General features: G+C 34.8%; 2 protein-coding genes across 2 annotated transcripts; both read left to right on the forward strand.

Annotated features, from left to right (window-relative positions):
- The first annotated feature begins 15,276 nt into the window (after nucleotides 1-15,276).
- On the forward strand, nucleotides 15,277-15,798 carry LOC104879943 (precursor of CEP9-like). Its single transcript, XM_010654705.1, has one exon. It carries the CDS (start codon nucleotides 15,277-15,279, stop codon nucleotides 15,796-15,798), a length of 522 nt encoding a protein of 173 aa, XP_010653007.1.
- A 5,606-nt stretch (nucleotides 15,799-21,404) lies between these two features.
- LOC100854101 (precursor of CEP9) lies at nucleotides 21,405-22,058 on the forward strand. The gene has a single exon (XM_003632465.3). It carries the CDS (start codon nucleotides 21,405-21,407, stop codon nucleotides 22,056-22,058), a length of 654 nt encoding a protein of 217 aa, XP_003632513.3.
- Nucleotides 22,059-23,724: the final 1,666 nt, after the last annotated feature.

Genomic DNA, 23,724 nt, shown 5'->3' on the forward strand with positions numbered 1-23,724 from the left:
ATGTGAACGTGGTCAGAGGAAAAGAGCAAAGAGAATCAAAACAATGTTATAATAACCTGAATGGTGGTGGCTGGAGTCCTTTTTCTTCCAAATATATACTAGTAACTGCATTCCCAACACATTAGTATATGGCCCCAGACAGCACGCATGCACCACCATGTTCCAATGTTTGTGGTTTAGGCTTTACTTGTGTGGCTGTAATGATCCCAAATTCGAATATATTGGTTGGATCCATGGATATAATATATGAGTTTTCTGTACTGACTACTCTGCTGTGTGTTTTACACTTGATCTTTAGCTTTCTATTATTAAAACAAGTGACCAATTTGAAAATGTGCTATTGCATGGGGCATGCAAATGCTTGACAGACCAACCCTCTAGCTAGCTATCACCTAAGCTAGCTAGTTCTCACTGCACACACTATTTGAGAGTGTTAAAAGAAATAATAATAATAATAATGTTACAGTCCCAGAGAATTTTGTGTTTATTTTTATCTCAAGGAATCTCCCACTGGTTAGGACTTATGGCCCACTAATGCCTCTCTCAGCTCTATAAATAGCCCTGGAGATGCAAGGGTCTAGGCATCTTGCTTGCTTGCTAATCAAGTTCTTATTCTTCCTTCTTCTTCGTTCTCCTTTAGTCTTCTCTATGGCCAATTTTATGTTCATAATTGCTTCTTTTTTCCTTGTAGTGCTGATTATCTCTCAAGAAATTCAGTCTACTGAGGGGAGGCAATTGAAGTTGGGGATGAAGAAGGGATCCCCAGAACTTGAAACTCATATTAAAATCATGGGAAAAGAAACCACAAAAATTGCTGGGCATAACATTAGTACGCCTCTGCCAGCAGCACCAACAACTCAGGTGGTGGTTGAGTCTCAGACACCACCCTCACGTCAAGTGGAGGCCTTCAGGCCAACTTCCCCAGGTCATAGTCCTGGTGTTGGGCACTCCCTTCATATTCAGAACTAGGGCAACAGTCCTAGAGCACGGTTTCGTGTATTTGCATGCATGCTTTCTATATTATCTATCTCATTTTAGTTGTGCTGCAGGGAAACGATTTATCAATGTGTGTATTATCTACCTTAATGTCAGATGGCATATGTAAGTTTGAATTTCAGTTCATAGAACTAGCTAGTGTAAGTACTGATGTTTGTTGTGTAGTGTCAATTTGTACAAATATTGTACAATTTATGCATGCAATAAAACAATGTAATGTGTGATTTCACAAGTATTTGTTCTTCTTTTCATTGGCATGCATATCTAAGGTTCACGACAGTACTATATATAAGACTTGCAATTGGCTAATAGAGAAGTGGTGATCTTCGACTATTTGAGTTCATAAGTTCTGTGAATATTAGTATGGCTTCAGTCATCAAAGGATAGAAATGAACTCTCCTGATCATGACTTAAAACCATCTCTTCCTACCTTCCTATGGTGCAACCGTGGACACCATTTTGCATCTTAGGCTCCATTTAATTCGAAAAAAGGAACTGGGTGAAGAAATGTTTCATGCATATGTTCATAGCCATATAGACGAAGCTGTTGAGTGGGACAGTGAGATTACTATGTGATGACGCTAGTAAATATATCCACCCTGTTTTAAGAAAAAATGGACATCCTAAAAATGAAAAGAGGAGGACATTTTCTATCCTTTTGAGAAGGGGCATTAACTGTTTGGACAAAAAATATCAGCTGAATTGTGTGATAGCAACAAGAAGTTATAGGTGGTCTTCCAATGCACATGATTCATTTCAAGATCTAGCTCTTTGAACACCAAACGGAACCTTGGAGGCCGATCACCAAACCTTTTCACCAAAAACTGGAATGTAAAATGATCATATAATTAGCATTCATGTTTACCTGGTTTCCTGATCATAGCCATCGTATTAATGGATCACTTCCATTTGTAGTCAAACATTTTTTTCCTAAGCAAAATTATATTAATGCTGATTATGGTACATGAATGGCTTGGGATAGTTACTAAAATTGCAAAGCTTGATATGATTCACAGAACGTACTGATAAATGTACCAATCCGATTCAATGTGTTCGAGTTATGCCAAATGTATATAATTGGATATCGTATGATGAATTGATGAGAAAGTAAAGCTCCAATATTCAAATGTCCTTATCCATTTTTCTGAAGGTAATTATAGGGCAGTATGCCATTGAATCAAGCCGAGAAACAATCTGATAAACCAAATTTGATAATTAATCAGTTTTCTAACTGAGAAGGTCTTGTGTTGTTGTTCTATTTATTAATCTAGACAAGGTCACTTGAAGTAGTAAGCTGTGTGATAGTAAGAACCATCGAGGTGCTGAGTTACCAGCCACCAAGGTGATGGGTCCAACACATGTTGGTGACTGACTTATTTTATACTAATTACAGCAAGCATAGGATCCCAACTAAATAGGATATGTAGTGCACAATTTAATAAAGTGGACTTCATATTTCACTGTTTGTTTACAAAAATTGAAAGTTAATTGAATCTCCTATACCTTCGAAAGGAAGATTAGGCATGCGGGCAATGTGTATTAACGTCCTTTTGCCTTGCCAGTCATTTCATGACTGCTATCTTTCTTAAAGCAAAGTTCTGATTCCATGTTAATGTACAGTGCCTAAAAGCTTACTTTATTAGACAATGATAAATTATAATGTGTATCAAAGCTGATATGGGTTATAACGCAAAAGTCAGTCAACTACCATATACAAAAATTTCAAATAAGCGAATGGAACCATATCACCTGAACTGACAGTGAATAAATGAAACATCAATATTAGGGATTGCACAATTTGCATCCATTAATTAATGGCGTCTAATGGATTCATAATTTCAATCTCCAGATTATAAAACTGCTTAAAGTAAGCTCCGGTGGTCTCAAAGGATGGTCTTGCAAGTGGCGTTTCAATGCAGCTTTGAACTACAATTTTCAAGTATAATATCATATTACTGATTAATCTTTTATTCTGGGAATCATTCTTTGTTATCCCATCCACTTGGCTTGCACAGTAGCTTGCAAATAGCTCGTAGTTAGCCGTTGCATTTAGACAATTAGTGCCAGACAAATTCCTAATATAGTTTTCAAACTTAGTGCTACTTGTCCCTGCATGCTTTCAAGTGCTACTGTTCTTGGTGTAGACTAGGTCACTCACTCTTGCAGTTCACTAATGAATCTCTTAATTATTATAGAAGGTCTGAATCTAATTGGAGAATGCTATAAAATCTTAGACTGTTGGGATACGAAAGACTAGGGAAGATCCTCTGTCCTAACACAATCATAATATAACCATTAACAAAGCAATAACCGTGCACTACAGCCGAGCACAACAGAGAATCAAATTGTCTTTGTTTTCTAAAAATGTTTGTTTTATGTCTAAGTTCAGTGGGAGGAGGCTGGCGAAGGGCTTCCTCAGACCGAGGAGCATAGGAGCCAACCATGCAGGTGTACTTTTTCAAGAGTCTTTGTTTTTAATTGCACTGTAAGTGGGAAGAGGAGGAGGGGGTTGAGCCACATCACTTAGCTCAGCTCATCATTTGACTTCTTTTAACCAGCTGACAAAGAGGAGTGGCTAGGACCCTCAATGGGGTTGGTGGAGTACTTTGGTGCATTCACCCTTCCTTTTGACTTTTAGACCATTAAATTTTAATGCAAATGGTGCAAAATAGGAAGTGGAAATTAAGACACCTTAATGTTCATCAAATCATCAATAAACCTTAATTACTCATATATTTCGTATCTGTACTGTCATTAAGGGGGAAAAGAATTTAAATCCGACCTTTTTTCTTTCTTTTTATATATAAGAAATGATTTAATAATCTTCTCCTTTTATCATAATTGCTACAATGGTTACTAGATTAGTCTAAATCTGCTAAGGATACATTGTTAATCAGTCACCAAACAACTTATATTTTTGAGTTTGCTGGTGTTATTATTCTTATTGAATCCTCTGTATATTATTGATTCATTGTCTAACAGCCTAAGCTTTTGGATTAATTGATAGTGTAATGGGAACCCTGGGTTGAAGGTGCACCTGAACACGAATTGCACCATTTTGAATACGGTCGTACGTAGAAGGCTAACTCGGAACCATGGTCTACCTTACCAATCCCCGCTCTTCGCGCCGCTGATCTAGGTAGAAAGGATTGCCATCCACTACGACTGAATATGGTCCTTGGGCATGTGCAGAGCGGAGGATTTCTTGATTGGGCAGGAATCCCTATCCCTATCAAAGTGTGTACGGGGGAGCTATACGCACGTGTCATGATGTGACTTGTGCAAGATTGATCAAAGGAATGAAATGCTCTATTTTCATTCATATGATACCGATGAAAGGTGTATATCTTGCCAAATTTTAGTAGTGTACCTTTAAACCACAATTTGTATTTCATGCACTATTGACATAGATTAATCCTTAAAAGATATGATCTAATAAAGTTAGAGTTACTTTCCATTATTCTATCCATTCAATGCATTAAGATTTATTTGAGTATTTAGACTTGCATCACTTTTATTATACATGCATTTTATACAATCTGAGCACAGTTATACAAAATATTCAACTTATAAGTTCCTTATAAATTGATGAGTTATTTACATCCAGTTCATGGACTTAGACAATCTATCTAAGACTATAATGAATTACCTTATACTCTGAGGGATAATTTATTTTAGTCATTAGAATGAATTTCTTATAATGAGTGCATTAATATATATGATCATACATTTAGTAGGACCTAAGATGAATTATAATATTAACTATTAACTAGTCATGATTTCATTAAAATACTATGTTGTATGAACTTTCAACTTTAAGAGAATATTAAGTTAGTACTAAACTTTTTAATAACTTTTAGTTACAAGACAAACCCTAAATGGTTATATATTTTCTTATGGGTTGGGTGACCATTACTTAAGGTAGATGACAATAGGTATTTTAAAAATAGACATCATGATATATTATGAGTTTAAGATAATGTGTCCTTTTGGATGAACATAAGGACTTATGATTATAAAATATATGATGTCATAATAATTTTTTTAGTAAAATTTGACATACTTTTAGTGAATTAAGGTATGTCAATTAATTACATAATGAAATGATTTAAGATTCAATGGTCATAGAGGTAGTCTTGAGAGGATGATAGCATCTATCTCATTAGAGTTGCAAAATATATGTTAGTTTTTACGATAAATCTGATACTTCTTGAATCCGAAGGATAAATGTGATGCAAATTGTTTCAATGATCAGATATAACTCTCTCTGCTCTATTTATACCCCTGGAAGTGTAAGGGTCTAGGCATCTTGCTTTCTTAATTGCTTATTGTTCTTCTTTATTTTTCTTCACGGCTAATCTTAATTAAATTAATGATTGCTTGTGTTTTCCTTGTAGTGCTGATCTTCTTTCTTCTTCTTCCAGCTTCTTCTCTATTTTTCTCTACAGCCAACCTTAAGTTTTTTGCCTATCATCAAGAAAATGTCAACCGGCATATAAATTTGAATTTCAGTTCATAGAAGGGGTGATATATATTAATGTTTGTTAAGCAGCCTTTGTACAAATATTGTACCATTCCAAACATGCAAGATATAAAGCAATGTAGAAATAGGTTAACCATGCACCGATAAGAGAGGGATCCACTATAAAGGGTTTTCTCAACTATCTGTTCTTTTATTGGCCTCTGACGTTAACAGAAAAGAGTGATGTCCAACTACTTTAGTTCATAAGTTTTTTTGAATACTAATGACGCTTCAATCTATCATCTGAGGAAATAAACTCCAAACTTGTATCCATCTCATCCTACTTTTGCATGCCTTTTAAACTGCTTGAACAAAACCATCACCTGAATTTTGTGATAGAAATTAACGAGAAGTAATCATACATGGCCTTCCAATATATCATGCATTAATAACTAATTTCGAGATCTAGCTCTCTCCAAACACCAAATGATGCCCTGGACGAACCTTTTCACGGAAATATAAATGTAACATAAATTACATGATTAATTAGCACCCATGTTAGCTGTGTTTCTGATCATAGCCATCATATTGCACTTTCTTCTGTAGTCAAATATTCTTTCCCTAATCCAAATTATAATAATATGATTACGCAATCCCAATGGCCAGGGATGTTTACTTATATTGCAAAATTTGGTGTGTTTCATAAAATATACAGCTTGTACTTAACCAAGAGAAAATCATTCAGCTCACTTGATATACTAAATCATATCCAATGTGACCAAGGTTATGCTGAGATAAAATTGGACACCTTGAATTACTTGATTGATTGAAATCCTTTTTCTAATTGGAAGGTCCTTTTTTTTTTTTTTTTTTTAACTATTCTATTTTCTGGTCTGGAAGAGATCTCTTGGAGTTTTGAACTGCGTAATAGCAAGGAGGAGGGGGTGGTGGGTTACCAGCCATCTAGGTGATGGGTTCAACTGATCTTGGCGACTGACTTGTTTCATACTAATTATAACAGACTGAATTCCTTCAAAAGCTATATTAGAAATGCAAGCAATCTGTATCGAATGCCGTCTTTTTGCTACCGACCATTTCATAACTGAAAAAAAGAAGTCATCTTCCATTGCGTTTGATTGGTATTCAAGTCCTCCCTAACTTCCAAAGATCATTCTAATTCATTACTAGTCACTTCAACTTCTACACAAATCTCATATTAGTGAATAGATCTATCACCAAAACTGAGTGAACAAATGAAATGTCAGCGATTGCCACAATATCCATCCATTTAATGTTGTCTAATGGATTCATAATTTCAAGTTTTTGCTTATGAAACTGCATACAGTCAATGGATGCAGCACCGTTGACCTCTAAGGGTTTTGCAAGTGGCATTTCAAGAGGGCTTTGAACTATAAATTTCAAGTATATGCATCATCTTATTATATCTCTCATTCTCAAAATCATTCGACAATGACCTATACTCAATTGTGTACATATTGTCTGCTTTGGGTCAAAAGAGACCTTCACGACTTTAAAAGACATCTATAAGATTAAGATCGACCCATATATATATATATATATGTTAGAAACTTTCTCCCATATCCGACATGGACATTATAATCACCCCCATGCAGACACAACATTCTCATTGTGTTCGACAAGATTCTGGGACCAAATAGATAAATACTCTTTGAGACTAAACAAACTCCTATATTAGGATCGGAGATCAACTCTAATACCATTTGTGATGAAACTTGTACCTAACTGGATAGATATTGTCCATTCTAGGTTTAAAGGGATCATCACGACTTTAAAACATATCTATAAAATTAAGAGGAGTCAATACATATATAGCATTAGAAACTTTCTCTTATATCTTATTCGGAATATTATACATTCTTTCTCCTCACACCCACTTCTTGGTTCAAGAAAATTACTGCGTTTTTAAGCTTTTCTAGTTCTAGAAATTCCTTGGAAAGGACAAGGATTTTTTATATGAGCGGCCTTAAAGCTACTCCTAAAGCCAAATAAACTGTCACATTTTTAGCGGCTGAAAACGGTGCCTTGCTAACAGCCAAAAGCCTGCAAAAAAAAAAATACAAAACAAGAATTGGGTTCAGCCGAGTTGAGGATTTCTGGTTGGAAATCTGACCGTGTCTGACTCAAAACCCAAAGTTTTATGCGAATAACCTGACTGGTGGTGGCAGGAGTCCTTCTCCCAAATTAACACTAACACCAATATATTGTTCCAGACAGCACACATGCACCAGCATGTTCCTATGTTTGTGGTTTACACTTTACTTGTGTGGCCGTAATGATCTCAACTTTGAATATGCAAGTTTGCTTGTTTGTAGTGTATTCTATACTGGATCTTTCATTAGCTTTCTATTGTTTAAACAAGAGACCAATTTGAAAATTTGCCATTGCATGGGGCATGCAATTGTTGATAGACCAACCCTTCCTACCGTTGGAAAGTTAAACATGATTTAGGAATGCAGTTTCTAAAAACTATAATTGGATTTAGTTTTTACAAGTCTGAAGAGAATATTCTTAAATAGTAGAATTCTAGAAGGATTCTATTATTAGGAGTTTCTATATTTTTATTATTAAGAGTTTCTATTTTGTTAAGTTCAAGTATATAAGAATACTAAATTATGTAATTAAAGAGGTAAGTAGATTAATGGTCAAAAGAATGTATGCTATTCGTGGTATACATTACAATGACTTCCCAAAGGATACATGAACTATACAAGGTATACATATATTACTCCTAAATATACGAATTGATCGTTGACTATTCTTGAATTGTGGGAGAAATTGATTCTCTCCTAATAGTAATATTTGAACAAATCTAGTGGAAGACAACAAATTTTTATTTCTCTTCAATTATTCATCTTCCTTTATGTAATTATGTGCATTTTTTCAACCCTATTACTTCAACAAATTGAAATAATAAAGACAATAAAGACAGTTATGATAAGTGAAATATAGGAGACTTTACTTAGTTCATAAACTGCATGGGAGGTTGTAGAGAAAGACTACAAAGGATTAATTATAAGATAAAATCATTCTATGCCTAAACCAAATAGACTTCTTGAAAGACATGATGAAGGGAGACAAGAAAGCTTTTACTGTCATCTATTAAGCAAACGGTTGAAAGTACTGTTGAGAAGATTTCAAATGCAACCACCTTTAAAGAAGCTTGAGAATTACTACAAAATACACAAAAAAAAAAATGATAAGGTATGAAATGTTCACTTTCAAACCCTTAGAGGACAATTTGAAAGTTTGAATATGAAATAATCGGAATCAATCTCCAATTATTTTTCTAGAGAATTGACTATTATGAATTTATTAAAGAAAACGGTGAAAGTTTAGATGACACTCGTATGATTGACAAAAATACTTTGATCTTTAGAATCAAAGTTTGAGTTTACTTTTGTGGCCATTGAAGAATCTAAAGATTTAGATTTTATGACTATTGATCAACTTACGGTATCATTGCAAGTTTATGAAGAGAAATTAAAAAGGAAGCTAGGAAAAATTATAACAAGTTCTTCAAACAAAACTTACTTTAAAAGAGAATACAAAAAACCTTAATAAAGGAAGTTAAAATAATAGTAGATGAGGTCATTTATGCTGCCGTAAATGAGATCATAGATGTGGTCAAGGAAATAGAGCAAGAAGTAGTTTTAATCCATCAAATAACAAAGTAACACGATAAAACTCATATTCCTCAAAAGGGCATGAATGACATAACTCAAGGAAAAACGAAAGAGGATGGTAAAAATGATGAATCCCAAATTCAATGTTATAATTATAAAAAATATGGTCATTATGCTTATGAATGTAAAAGTGTCATTAATAATATGGAAAGTTAAGCTACCTATATTGAAAAGAAAGATTAAGAAGAACTTACCATAGGGTTGGCATATAATAGAGAAAGCAAGGAGAAAAACACATGGTATCTTGATACCAAAACAAATAATCATGTGTGGATTCAAAAAAATGTTTGTAGAATTGATGAATCAAAGAGTGATCAAGTTGCTTTTGGACATGCATCCAAAATTTCGATAAAAGACAAAAGTCAAATATATATATTTTTAAATGGAATGTATCAATTTATTTTGAATGTCTACTTTGTGCCCAATATGAAAAGAATATATTAAGTTTAGGTCAAATCTAATAAAATGTCTGTGATATTCAATTGAAAAATCAAGGTCTTTCAATAAGAGGTAAATATGTCAATTTAACTACTAATGTGCCTATGAGAAGAAATAGATTTTATTTTATTTTATTGAACATTCAAAATGATGTTGTAGGATGACAAAAATCTTATGCCAACGATTCCTCTTGGATTTAACACTTAAGTTTTGGATGTCTAAGATATCACTTTAATTACTACAACGTGCATTATGAAAAAAGAAAGTACAATTAAAATTTACAAAGTCTCAATATTAAATTATAGATATTTTTACCAAGTCTTTCAAGTTTGAAGATTTTAGAAGGTTAAGAATATTACTTGAATTTACAAATCAAGTTTAGCGGGGCATGTTGGAAAGTTAAACTTGATTTAAAAAGTTTTTAAAAACTAGAATTAGATTTAGGGGGTGTTTAGTAAAGCTTAATATTTATTACTTAATAACTTATATTGACTTTAAATTAAATTATAACTTTAAGTATTAAGGTTGGTTGATAAAATTAACTTAAAATTTATTCTATATCATCAAATTGACATATCTATTTTTATAAATTTTAACTAAGGCAAAGAAAGTTAAGTAACAATAGAGGTCATGAAGTAGCAAAAGAGTTTGTGAAGATAATTAGGGCAAATAAAGATGTGAATTTAAGAAGAAATTAATTGTTTTTATAGTTGTTTTTAATTTTAAGTTATACCATTAGGTTATTTTACCAAACATATTTAATTTATTTAATAATTTGAATTAAGTTATTAAGTCACTTTAAATTATTAAATTAGTTTATCAAACACACACTTAGTCTTTACAAATCTAAGAGAATATTTTATTTTAAGTACATGGTTGATTTAGTTTCTATATTCAAATATTTGAGCATTAGAATGGTTCTATATTTTATTATTAGAAGTTTTTATAATTTTATTGTTAGAAGTTTTTATTTTGTTTAGTGTGATTATCTACTAATAATGGATTATATGCTATTTAAATAAGAGTGATGGAAGAAAATAAATTTTTTAACACTTCAATTTTTTAATTATCTTCCATTATGTAATTGTTAATATGTTTCTTTCAACACTATTACTCCAACAACTACGTTAGGTCAGCATTGGAAACACTATTTGAGAGAGCATTAGACATAAATGAATAAAAAAAAACCCTATGTTTCTGTCTTATTGAATTTTTGAGTTTGTTTTTATCTTAGAGATCGAATCTCCTACTGGCTAGGGCTTACAACCCACTGATATATAGCTCTAGCTCTATAAATAACCCTGGAGATGCAAGGGCCTCGGCATCTTGCTTGCTCGCTTGTTTAAGTTCTTATTCTTCTGCCTTCTTTCTTCTTCTTTTAGTCTGCTCTATGGCCAATTTTAAGTTCATAATTGCTTGTTTGTTCCTTGCAGTGCTGATTTTCTCTCAAGAAATTCAGTCTACTGAAGGAAGGCAATTGAACTTGGGGATGGACAAGGGATCCCCAGAACTTCAAACTCATGTTAAAATCATGGGAAAAGAAACCACAAAAATTGTAGAGCACCATGCTAGTAAGTCTCTGCCTGCAGCACCAACAACTCAGGTGGTGGCTGGGTCTCAGCCACCACCCTCAGGTCTTGTGGAGGACTTCAGGCCAACTACCCCAGGTCACAGTCCTGGTGTTGGACACTCCCTTCAGGACTAGGGCAACCGTCATAACGTACGGTTTCAATTATTTATTTGCATGCATGCTTTCAGTACCATCTAGCTATCTCATTTTATTTCAATTAATCAATGTGTGATTTGTTTACCTTATGTCAAACACTATGTTAGTTTGGATTTCAGTTCATTAATGTGGTGAGACTGATGGTTGTTATGTAGTGTTAATTTGTACAAATATTGTATGATTTATGCAAGCAATAAAGTAATGTGTGATTTCTCAGGTATTTGTTCTTTTTATTGGCATCGGATGTTAATGGCAGTACTATTAAGACGTGCAATTGGACAATAGAGAAGGGCTATCCCCAGCTAAACTCTCATCCTAGACCTTCTCATGATGTAACCATGGACACCGTTTTGTATATCTTAGGCTCTATTTAGTTCGGTAAAAAGTGGAATTGGGTAAAGAATGTTGTATTAATTAATGCACACTTGCATAGATGCTGAAAGAAGCTACTGATCAGTGCTAAGCTAAGCCATGAATTAATTAGTTCATCCACCCTATTTCCGAAAAATGGCATCCTAATCATATGAAAGAGTGCATAATTGTTTCAAAAAAATTTACAACCTTATGATACCAACAAGAAGTAATAGTTGGTTTTCCAATGTATACGACTGATTTCAAGATCAAGCTGTGGAACCCTGGACCAAAGCATTTTATCAAAACGCAAATGTAGTGTAAAATGATTTAACTCTCATGTTCATTATGTTTCCTGATCATAGCCATCATATTAGACTTTCATTTGTAGTCAAACAATTTTTTCCTCAGCAAAATTATAATAATGCTAACTGAGGAATATGAATGGCTGGCGATAGTTGCTAAAATTGCCAAACTTGCATGGTATGATTCACAGAATATATATACTTGCTTAAACATAAGCAAGAGAGCATCATTTACTCCTTTGGATCCAAAATGATCAGGCCAGGCTACGATATAACTGGACATCATATATTAATAAATTGATGAGAAAGTAATGCTCCTATACTGGAATGCATGATCTTTATTGCAAAAATTTGCATAGCATGCATTCAGTTGAGTCAAGAAGAGAATCAACCCGACAAATGAATTTGCATAATTAATCTATCTGTTTTCTGTTCGAGAGGGTCTTGTGCTATTGTTCTATTTACTAATCTAGATGAGGTACCTTGAAGTAGGAAGCTGTGTGATAGGAAGAACCATGAAGATGATGATCAGTGACCAGCCACCTAGGTGATGGGTCAACAGATGTTGATTGACAGACTTTTTTCATACTAAATATTACAGCAGGCATAGGACCCAACTAAATATGATGTAATGCACAATTTAATGAATTGCACTTCATACATATTTCACTAGTGTTTGTTTACAACAATTTCAATTGAATTTCCTATACCTTCCAAGATACATTTGGTATACAAGCAATGTGGATTAACATCCTTATGTCATCCCAGTCATTGTTCTTCTCAATGTTGAGCTCTCAGAGTATACAGAATTTGATTGCATGGTAATTTACCAATTTAATCTAAAATCTTAAGCTATTAGATGATGATAAAGCTTATTATGCATACAAACTGATATGGGTTATTGGGACCTAACAGTCAACTAATAAAGAAAATTTTGAATAAGTGAATGGAACCAAGTCACCAGAATTGATAGTGAATCATTAAGGATTGCAAGATTTCAATCCATTATTGTTGTCTAATGGGTTAGTTTCAATTTTCAGATTATAAAACTGCTTAAAGTCGATGGATGCAGCTACTTTGGTTTTGAAGGAGGGGCTTACTAAATCTTTTATTCTGGGAACCAATTATTTCTTATCGCACCCACTTGTCCTGCACAGTAGTGTGTAAATGCTAGGCAAGTGGTAACTAGTTTTCAAATTGGTTCCTGCATGCTTTCAAGTGTTACAGTCCTTGGTGTAGACTAAGTCACTCTTGCAGTACACAAATTAATCTCTTAATTACTACAAGGGTTGAACCTAGACAATTGGAGAAGAATATAAAATCTTGGACCATTGGGAAACGAAAGGCATGCGGAATATCCTTTGTGCTTCTGCTAAAGTCGCTTTCATGCAATATTATATGGAGATTGTCCTAATTTAATCAATTATAACCATTAACAAGGTAATACTCGTCCACTACAGCCTAGCACAACTCTTTCTTCTATAAAAATGTTTGTTTTATGTCTAAAGTTCAGTGGGAGGAGGCTGCTCAGGGGCTTCCTCAGATCGAGGAGCCAACCATACAGGTGTACTTTATCAAGAATCTTTGTTTTTAATTTCACTCTAAGTGCGAAGAGGAGGAGGGGGTTGAGGCGCAGCACTTATAATTCAGCTCATCAGTTGTTTCATTTGACTTCTTTTGAATCAAACTGACAAGGAGGAGTGACTGGGACCCTCCATGGGGTTGGTGGCTTTAGTGCATTTGACTCCACCTTTTGACTCCACCTTTTGGCTGGTGAGTGTCATCTTTATCATATTTAACATGTACTGATCATGCTCTGATCGTGATTGGGATCTTACTGAACCATGCATATAACTTCAAATTTTCTATTGCTTCTACAAATTGTTAAAGATGAACTTCATGATTACCATTCTTAGTGTGGTATGCTATGATTTGATTAAAGAACTTCATCAAGAAGAGTCAAACCCATGTCGTAATTCATGTTAATGTTCCACAAAGATCAGAATGTCGTTCATATAAACTTGTAAAAGGAAAAATTCTAATCTCTACTCATTACTGAAATTCAGTCAAATGTCGGCTGTTCATGTAAACCATCCATTACTAATTAATTCATTAACCAAACTTCGTTGTTCATTAGTGGTAGTTGATCTGGTGATTAGAAATCATTTTAATTCTCTGAGTGCAAAATCTCCCTGGGTCCATAGTGCCTTGAATATCTAATAGAATATTGTAGCTATGACAACACTGAGTTTGGAATCTATATTAACAAAGCATTATAGAAAAATAAGGGAATGGTGACAACATCAGTAATCTAACAAATCTGAGATTCAATATTTAAATAGAGAACAAGTGGTATTGCTATCAAAGAGAGATTGTTTATTGCTATAATTGGGAAGAATATTCTTACCTAGCCGCTTAGTAATCATGGAACTTGCTCAGAAAACCATAAAGAAAAAGAAAAATGGAAGTACAGAGATAGGACAGATGTGCTTCACTTGAATTTGTCGAGAAAAGAGTCTAAGCTTGCACACGAGCCATCATATAAAACAATACACATCTGTAAGTGGCAATTGCACACGAGCATCCCAAACTTTTTGGTGCACTTCCATGGTGGGAAGGCCAAATAATGAGCTCATTTTGGTTATTCTGAACGAACATTTGGGTCTTAGCGAACCCTTCCGTTCAATTATTCAGGAAAAAAATCGGTTAAATTGATCAACGTTCAAACCCTAGCAACATTTCAGTACAGTACTTAAAGGTGATATAGTCAAATATGACCAGGCTTTTCATGTTTCAACTTGAAAGCCCTAGCCATATTTCATCAAAATGAAAGGATATATAGTAAAATATGATCAGGCGCCCTTTTAAGCTTCAATGTGAATGTGTTCTAAAAATGTATTTTTTATGTCGGTGCAATAGTTACTCTACTTTACATTATTAAAGGAATGAAAGGAAAAAGATATAAAAGAAAGGAACCAGAAGAGTAATGAAAAGATGATTAAGAGCAAGCATGCCTTATGCATAGTGTTCTTCAGCACGCACAACCATCCAAATTGGAAGCAGTGATTCACTTTATTTTTTGTCCTACAGAATAATTAGCGGCTTAGGATCCTCATTGGCCATGCTCCGCAAGTTTATAAGTACCCCCTGAAATGCAATGCATGACCATCCCATTCGCTTCTCTCCCTCCTTCAAGCCTGAGGTTTTCTTGTGCCTTCCTACTCAATTCAAAGAAATAGAAAACATCCTGTTGATCACTTTTCTTCTCTTCTCATGGCCATAATCCAAGTTATCCATGCCTGTTCCCTTCTTCTTGCAGTAATCACCTATCATGATATTCTCTATACCGAGGGAAGGCCAATAAACTCAGTGACCAAACAGGAGTTTAGTTCAACTGATTTTGAACCAGGAAATGAAACAGGCAGTCAAGGAACTGAGCACAAAGAAGATCATTGGTACACACCTCCTCCCCCAGAGCCCAATCCCAGTGTTAAAAATTCAGTTGTAGGAAAGGACATTCTTCCACCCATAACGCCAAATTACAGCATTGGTTTTGGGGATTCAACTGCAGTATACAAAGATGGTTTTCGACCTACGACTCCAGGAAGCAGCCCCGGTATTGGCCATCAATTTGTACCGACCAAGGAAGATATTCAACCAAAGGCACTAGGCAATAGTCCCAGTGTGAGACATTCTGTCACAGCATACAAGGATGATTATCGACCCACAATGCCAGGTCACAGCCCTGGTGTTGGCCATTCGCTTCAGAAAAAAAATGCAGAACCAAATGCCTAGACGTGTATATACATGCATAATTAGTACATAAGTCGATTGTGTCAGTAGTTTCAATTCCTGAGTTTCACAGTATCCTTAACTGTCCCTGCAGGTGAAACTCTTACATATGTTGCTGTTCTCCTGTGCAGTGGTTGCCAGGTTAATAAGCTGATTGCTCTTTATTTTATGTTCGAGAAATGATATGTAGTGCTACCTTTATCATTTTCATACCAGCTATTGCAAGTGCATGCATGAAAATCATATTTACTGATGAAGAATTCTACCAAGCTGAACCTTGAATCCAGAACTCGTCACATCTCACATGTATGCATGTATGGGCATGAATAAACCACAACCTTTAAATTTAAAGCAGAAAAATTTACTGCTTTTCTTATTACAACCTTGGAAAGTATTAATATCTCCGCGTTCTTAAGCCCCATTCATGCATGCATCAGATTGGGCCAAGCCATGAACTTCCAGCCTGGCTAGCTACTCCTGATATTTCGTTGTCCGTGTGTGTATGCGCGTGTTTTCTCTTTAGATTTTATGCCAGCTTGTAAAACTATCAATCGACTTAAAACTCATAGGCTTTTTTGGATTGGCATGTGGATTCAATAAATTGGACAAGAATAAACATGTGCTATCCTGCCAAACAAGAGTCTAATATCATGCACGTTAAATTACAAATTATCCTAAAAATTTAAACCAATCAGATAGTGAACTGATAATGTATATTAAACTAATTTAGACTAGGCATGGATCATTTCTATGTTTCTATGTATGTTCACTCTTGGTATAAAACTAGGGTTCCACTACTGTATCAAATGAGTAACTATCGAAAAATGAACCAATTACAATATGTCATGTGTATAAAATGGATTTGTACCTTTCTTGCATCTAATTATCTATACATTGGTTTCATTACTTGTACTAACTGTACTAAATCGTATTTGTTTATACCTTATCATGGCATATATTTGTTTCCTCATCTATTATTAACCTAGATCCATCATATACTTTCAACAATATAGATTACAAATTCGGTACCTAATTAGTATCTTATCATTTCCTTAAAAATATGAAAATAAAAAAGAGAGTTACACTAAGGTGCAGTGTCCCACTGTGCCAAATTAATCTTTATTTTTTATGCATTTTCAAAATTGGTACTCCTTCAGCCTAAAAGTGCAGAGCATACCCTTACGGCCACTGCCTGGCCATGGGGCATGTACAAAGTTACAACTCCATCTCTACCTAATGTTATACTTTGGAAAATTGCAATTAAAGTTAAAGTCAATTTCCATTTTCGAAAGGAAGGGTGTGATAATTTCAAACAATATTTTTCAACTACTTCATCATATAGGTCTCTAATTGTCATTTTTAAAATAATGAGCCGCAAATTTGAAAAGGGTGTGCGGTGGATCCTTCACCCCTGGAACCTCCAAAATAGCCTTCTAAGCTAGATTCAAGAAGACTATGATAGAGAAGGTATTATTTTATCGCCTTTAAAATTTTGTTCCAACTTCCCTTTAACCCCCTCCCAGTTACAAGGTTTAAATCCAATCCATGTGCAGCCCTTGTCACAGTTTTTTTTTTGTTTTTTTTTGGAGATCCCATATGGTGAAGGTTCCATTATAGTACTTCGAGTGCAAAAAGAATCATAGGTTGCTAGCTGCCATAGTGTATAGTTGTGACTATATTAAGACCTCCAGTTAATATATAGTTTTATATCTAAGCCTACTTGCAATCCTTCCCCACACCTTCTTGGGTCATGTGTGAATGGCGCAGCATCTTGGTCTTTCTTTTTATAAAGATTTTCTTCTTCAAAAAGATATGTTTCTGTACGTGATTGTCGAGGGTATCAATGCGGCCCTTGAACTTATTGAAACTGCTGTATCTTTCCATTGTAAATTTTAGTTCAAATTTGAAGATATATCTTCCTAGTAACCTCATTTGCAACAATAGAAATGTTTGATCACAACTTCACTTGAAAGATGATTTGAACATTAAATTTTATTTAATAAACATAGTATTCTAATTAACATGTAGATCATTCTCATACAACAGCATCAAAAGGATTTTCATTTTTCAATGTGACAACCTCTCTTCTATATGCCTAAATTAATGTCTAGGTTTTACCTTCCTTAGGATTTGGACTTACTGCGGCTGCCCTCTTTTCCCATGTGATGCAGTTAACTGGATGGAATCTTGGTTGGTGCTTGATTCGCACATGCAACATCTTTGTAAGTCCTAAAAAACTAAATAAACATTCACACTTTCAGCGGCTGAAACTGTGCCTTTCTAACACTCAAAAGACTGCGAAAAATACAAAACAAAAATTGGGTTTCTGACTGAAAGCTAATCGTGTCTGACTGAAAACACAAAGTTTAATGTGAAAGTGGTCACAGGAAAAAAAAAAAAAAAAAGAACTAAAACCAGAACAATGTTATCATAATAACCTGAATGGTGGTGGCCGGAGTCCCTTTTCTTTGAAATTAATATAGGGTCCCGGACAGCACACACATGCACCACCATGCTCCAACTTTGAATAAACAATCTGAAAATTTGCTATTACATGGGATATGCAGTTGTTGACAGATTAACCCTACCTGCCACCTTAAGCTAGCTCTGCACTGCGTACACTATTTGAGAGAGCGTTAAAAAAAAATCTATGTTCCTGACCTAGTGAACTTTTCTGTTTAATTTTATCTTAGAGAATCTCCCACTGCCTGGCACTTACGGCCCACTCCTATATAGCTCTAGCTCTAGCTGTAAGGACCTCGGTATCTTGCTTGCTAAAGTTTTTATTCTTCTATCTTTCCTCTTCTTTTAGTCTTCTCTATGGCCAATCTTAAGTTCATATTTGCTTGTTTGTTCCTTGTGCTGATTTTCTCTCAGAATGGTTCTGATACCATAAAGAGGTAAATGAATGAATGGCCAAAAGTATTACTGTTGGATACATTACAACCTTTAAATATATACGGCTTTCCAAATTAAAGATTCATGAATTATATAAGGTATATGTATATTACTCCTAAACTTAAGAATTGACCATTGAGTGCTCTTGATTTGTGGTTGAGATCGGCTCTCTCCTAATAGCTAGGCAAGTGGTAATTAGTTTTCAAATTGGGCCCTGCATGCTTTCAAGTGTTACTGTCCTTGGTGTAGACTAAGTCACTCTTGCAGTACAAACAATTGGAGAACAATATAAAATCTTGGACCGTTGGGATACGAAAGGCATGCGGAAGATCCTCTGTGCTTCTATTAAAGTCGCTTTCGTGCACTACAGCCTAGCACAACAGAGAATCAAATCCTCTTTCTTCTCAAAAAATGTTTGTTTTATGTTTAAAGTTCAGTGGGAGGAGGCTGGTGAGGGCTTCCTCAGATGGAGGAGCCAACCATGCAGGTGTACTTTTTCAAGAATCTTTGTCTTTAACTGCATTGTAAGTGGGAAGAGGAGGGGATTGAGGCGCAGCACTAGTTTCATTTAACTTCTTTTGAATCAAAATGACAAAGAGGAGTGACTGGGACCCTCCATGGGGTCAGTGGCTTTAGTGCATTTGACTCCACCTTTTAGTTGGTAGACCATGAAATTTTAATGAAAAAAATAATGACAAATGGTATGAGATACATGGAAAGTGGAAAGCTAATTTATTGTTTTGGACTAATTAATTACTTTGCTTTGGAGGTTATGACTTATTGAATTATACTACTGTTTATTTCCCTCCATTGAGCCCATACACAAGCCTAAGAAAGATTATTCTTTGGCATATTACTGAATAGTTTAAGCTTTGGGCTGAATCATTTTAAAAATAATAAAAATACTAATTATATGTCCAATAAATTAATCAAATGATCCTTAACCTAATGGGGTATTGCAATGACACATTGTAAAGAAACTGCTTTGAGTGACAAACTTTTAAGAAGCCTCAGTCTAAAAATGTACCCATGCTCTGATCATGCTTGGGATCTTATTGAATCATACATATATGTAACTTCAAATTTTCTACTACTTTTACAAATTGTTAAAGATGAATTTCATGATAATCATTCTTATTGTGATATGCTATGACTTGATAAAAGAACTTCATCAAATAATAAGATTACAGGGATTAAAATGTTGCTTATATAAACATGAAAAAGGAACAATTCTAATCTCTACTCATTACTGAAATTCAGTCAAACATCAGTTGTTCATGTAAACCATCCATTGCTAATTAATTAATCAAACTTCCTTTTTCATCAGTGGTAGTTGATCTGGTGATTAAAAACCATTTTTCTCTTAAGTGCAAAATCTCCCTGGGTCCATAATGCTTTGAATATGTAATAGAATACTGTTGCCATGACAACACCGAGTTTGGAATCTATATTAACAAAGCACAACAGAAAAATAGGGGAATGGAGAGAACATCACTCGTCCCCATGCCCCAAAAAAAAAAAAAAAAAAAAAAAAAACCAGAAGAAGGCAAAAAAAAAAAAAACTGAAATTGAATACCAAAATTAATAGGAGCCAATTAATTGCCTTTGATATTGACAGCTTTCTTGAGTGTAATGATGAAATGCTTCTTATAAGCAAAGTATTCTCAGAATTTCAAAGACAAAAAATGAAATTCTAACAATTCTTTCACTATCATGATGATCCAACGACTCTAAAACCACCTATTGGACCGAATCTTACAAAGCATATTCTCACTTGAAAACTAGTTTGTATCCAGTGAAAGATAAAAAATCTTTTTATAACATTCAACATCACAATCATCCCAAAAGCATTCAATATTACACCAATCCCCCAAGTCATTCCACAGTACTACACCCATCCTCCATCCTTGAGCCTAATTTTGGAGCGGTCATCTAAACAGAGGCGCATTATAATTAAGGTGTTATACTTTATATATACAAAACTATCAAATCTGAGTCAATATTTAAATGTAGGGAGCAACTGATATTGCTATCAAAGAAAGATTTTGTTTATTGCTATAATTGGGAAGAATCTTACCTCCCAGCCGCTTAGTAATCATCAACTTGTTCAGAAAACCATAAAGAAAAAGAAAAATGGAAGTACGGGAGAAAGGACGTTTCACTTGAATTTATCGAGAAAAAGAGTCAACTTGCACACGAGCCATCACAAAAAATAATATATATCTGTAAGTGGCAAGTACACGAGCACCCCCAACTTTCTGGTGCACTTCCATGGTGGGAAGACCAAATAATGAGCTCATTTGTGTTATTCTGAACAAACACTTGGGTCCTAACAAATCATTCCATTCAATTTTTCAGGAAAAAAAAATCGATTAAATAGATCAACATTCAAACCCAAGCAACGTTTCATTACACGGAAAGGTCATATAGACAAATATGACGAGGACGTTTTTAAGCTTTGATGTGAATGTGTTCTACAAATATATTTTTATGTCGGTACAATAGTTACTCTATTTTACATTATCGAAGGAACAAAAGCAAAAGACATAAAAGAAAGAAATCAAAAGAGAAATGAAAGAAGGTTAAGAGCAGGCATGCCTTATGCATACTGTTCTTAAGCACACACAACCATCCAAATTGGCCCCTATAAAATAATTAGCGGTTTAGGATCCTCATAAACCATGCTCCCCAAGATTATAAGTACCCTGAAAATGCAATGCTGTGACCATCACATTCGCTTCTCTCCCTCCTTAAAGCCTGAGGCTTTCTTGGGCCTTCCTACTCAATTCAAAGAAAGAAACCATCCTGCTGATCACTTTCCTTCTCTCTTCATGGCAAAAATCCAAGTTATCCATGCCTGTTCCCTTGTTCTTGCAGTAATCACCTATCATGATATTCTCTATACCGAGGGAAGGCCGATAAAATCACTGGACAAACATGAGTTTAGTTCAATAGATTCTGAACCAGGAACAGAAACAGGCAGCCAAGGAATTGAGCACAAAGATGATCATTGGGCCGCACCTCCCCAGGAGCCCAATCCCGGTGTTAAAAATTCAGTTGCAGGAAAGAAGGAACTTCCCCCACCCATGTTGCCAAATTACAGCGTTGGTTTTGGGGATTCAACTGCAGTATCTAAAGATGATTTTCGACCTACAACTCCAGGCAGCAGCCCCGGTGTTGGCCATCACTCTGTACCAACCAAAGATGATACTCAACCAAAGGCACTACGCAATAGTCCCAGTGTGAGACAGTCTGTCACAGCATACAAGGACGATTATCGGCCCACAAAGCCAGGTCACAGCCCTGGTGTTGGCCATTCTCTTCAGAAAACAAATGCAGAACCAAATGCAGAACCAAATGCTTAGACATGTATAGAAATGCAAACTAAGTGAGGTCAACTGCAACTGTCCTTTGTGTGAGTAGTTTCAATTCCTGAGTTTCACAATATCCTCAACTGTCCTTACAGGTGAAACTCTTTTATGTATGCTGCTGTTCTCCTGTGAAGTCATTCCACCAAGTTAATAAGCTGAAAATAAAGCATTAGTTACATTATTGTCCTTAATTTTACATTCAAGAAATGATATGTAGTGCTATCTTTATCATTTTCGAACTACTCATCGCAAGTGCATGCATGAAAATTGACCGTTCAAATTAAATCATATTTACTGATGAGAAAATCTACCAAGTTGAACCTTGAATCCAGAACTCTTCACATGTATGCATGCGTGGGCATGAATTGACTGGAACTACTCATTTGTGTACACATCAAACACATGTTCCTGTATTGAGTTGCCCACAAAAAAATTTCTGCTTTTCCTATTACAAGCTTGGAAAGTATCAATATCTTCGCCTTCTTAAACCCCATTCATGCATGCATCATATTGGGCCAAGCCATGAGCTTCAAGCCCGGCTAGCTACTCCTGATATTTTTCAATGGCTGTGTGTGTGTGTGTGTGTGTGTGTTTTTCTTCTCCGGTTTTTATGTCAGCTTGCTAACCTATCAAAAGACTTAAAAGTCATAGGCATTTTTGGATTTATACTTGGATTCAATGAATTGGAAAAGAATAAGCATATGCTATCCTGCTAAACAAGAGTCTAATTAATATCATGAATGTTAACTAGCTATTTAACCTAAAAGTTAAACCATAAGATAATGAACTAATTAATAATGTTTATTAAACTAATTTAGACTAGACATGGATCATTTCCATATTTCTATGTATGTTCATCCTTGGACTAAAAGTAGGGTTCTACAGTAGTATCCACCAACCAGTATCTATCAAAAAAGAAAAAAGAAAAAAAAAGAATCAATCACAACATGTCATGTGTAGAAAATAAACTTTGTACCTCACTTACATCTAATTTGTTTGTATATTGGTTTTATTATTATAAACTTTCGTTCAACTTATCTGTACATAGTCATATTTGTTTGTATTTTATCTCATAGATTTATTCCCTCGTTCCATGATATATAACATAGAACATACTTTCAAGAATTGAGATTATAAGTTTGGGGTCAAATCAGTACCTTATCATTTTCCTTAAAAATATGAAAATAGAAAAGAGAGTTACGCTGAGGTGCAGTGTCCCACTGTGCCAAAATCTCAATTTCGTATTCATTTTCAAAATTAGTACTCCTTCCACCTAAAACTGCGAAGTGCAAAGGCATGTCCCCACGGCCACCGCCTAGCCATGTGGTCTCTACAAAGTTACAACCCCATCTTTACTTAATTTTTGAACTTTAAAAAATTGCAATTAAAGTTCAAGTCAATTCCAACTTCAATAGGAAGGGTGTGATCGTTTCAAACAATTTTCAACTACCTCATCATATAGGTCTCTAGTTGTCATTTTTAAAATAATGAGCCGCAAATTTGAAAAGGGTGTGCGGTGGATCCTTCACCGCTGGCACCTCCAAAACAGCCTTCTAAGCTAGATTCCAAGAAGACTATATAGAGAAGTAATTATATTATTGCCTTCCAAAATTTTGTTTCAACTTCCCTTTTAACTACCTCCCAGTTACTAGGTTAAATC

This window comes from Vitis vinifera, chromosome 7, assembly GCF_030704535.1.
Source record: "Vitis vinifera cultivar Pinot Noir 40024 chromosome 7, ASM3070453v1".
NCBI classification, from domain to species: Eukaryota; Viridiplantae; Streptophyta; class Magnoliopsida; order Vitales; family Vitaceae; genus Vitis; species Vitis vinifera.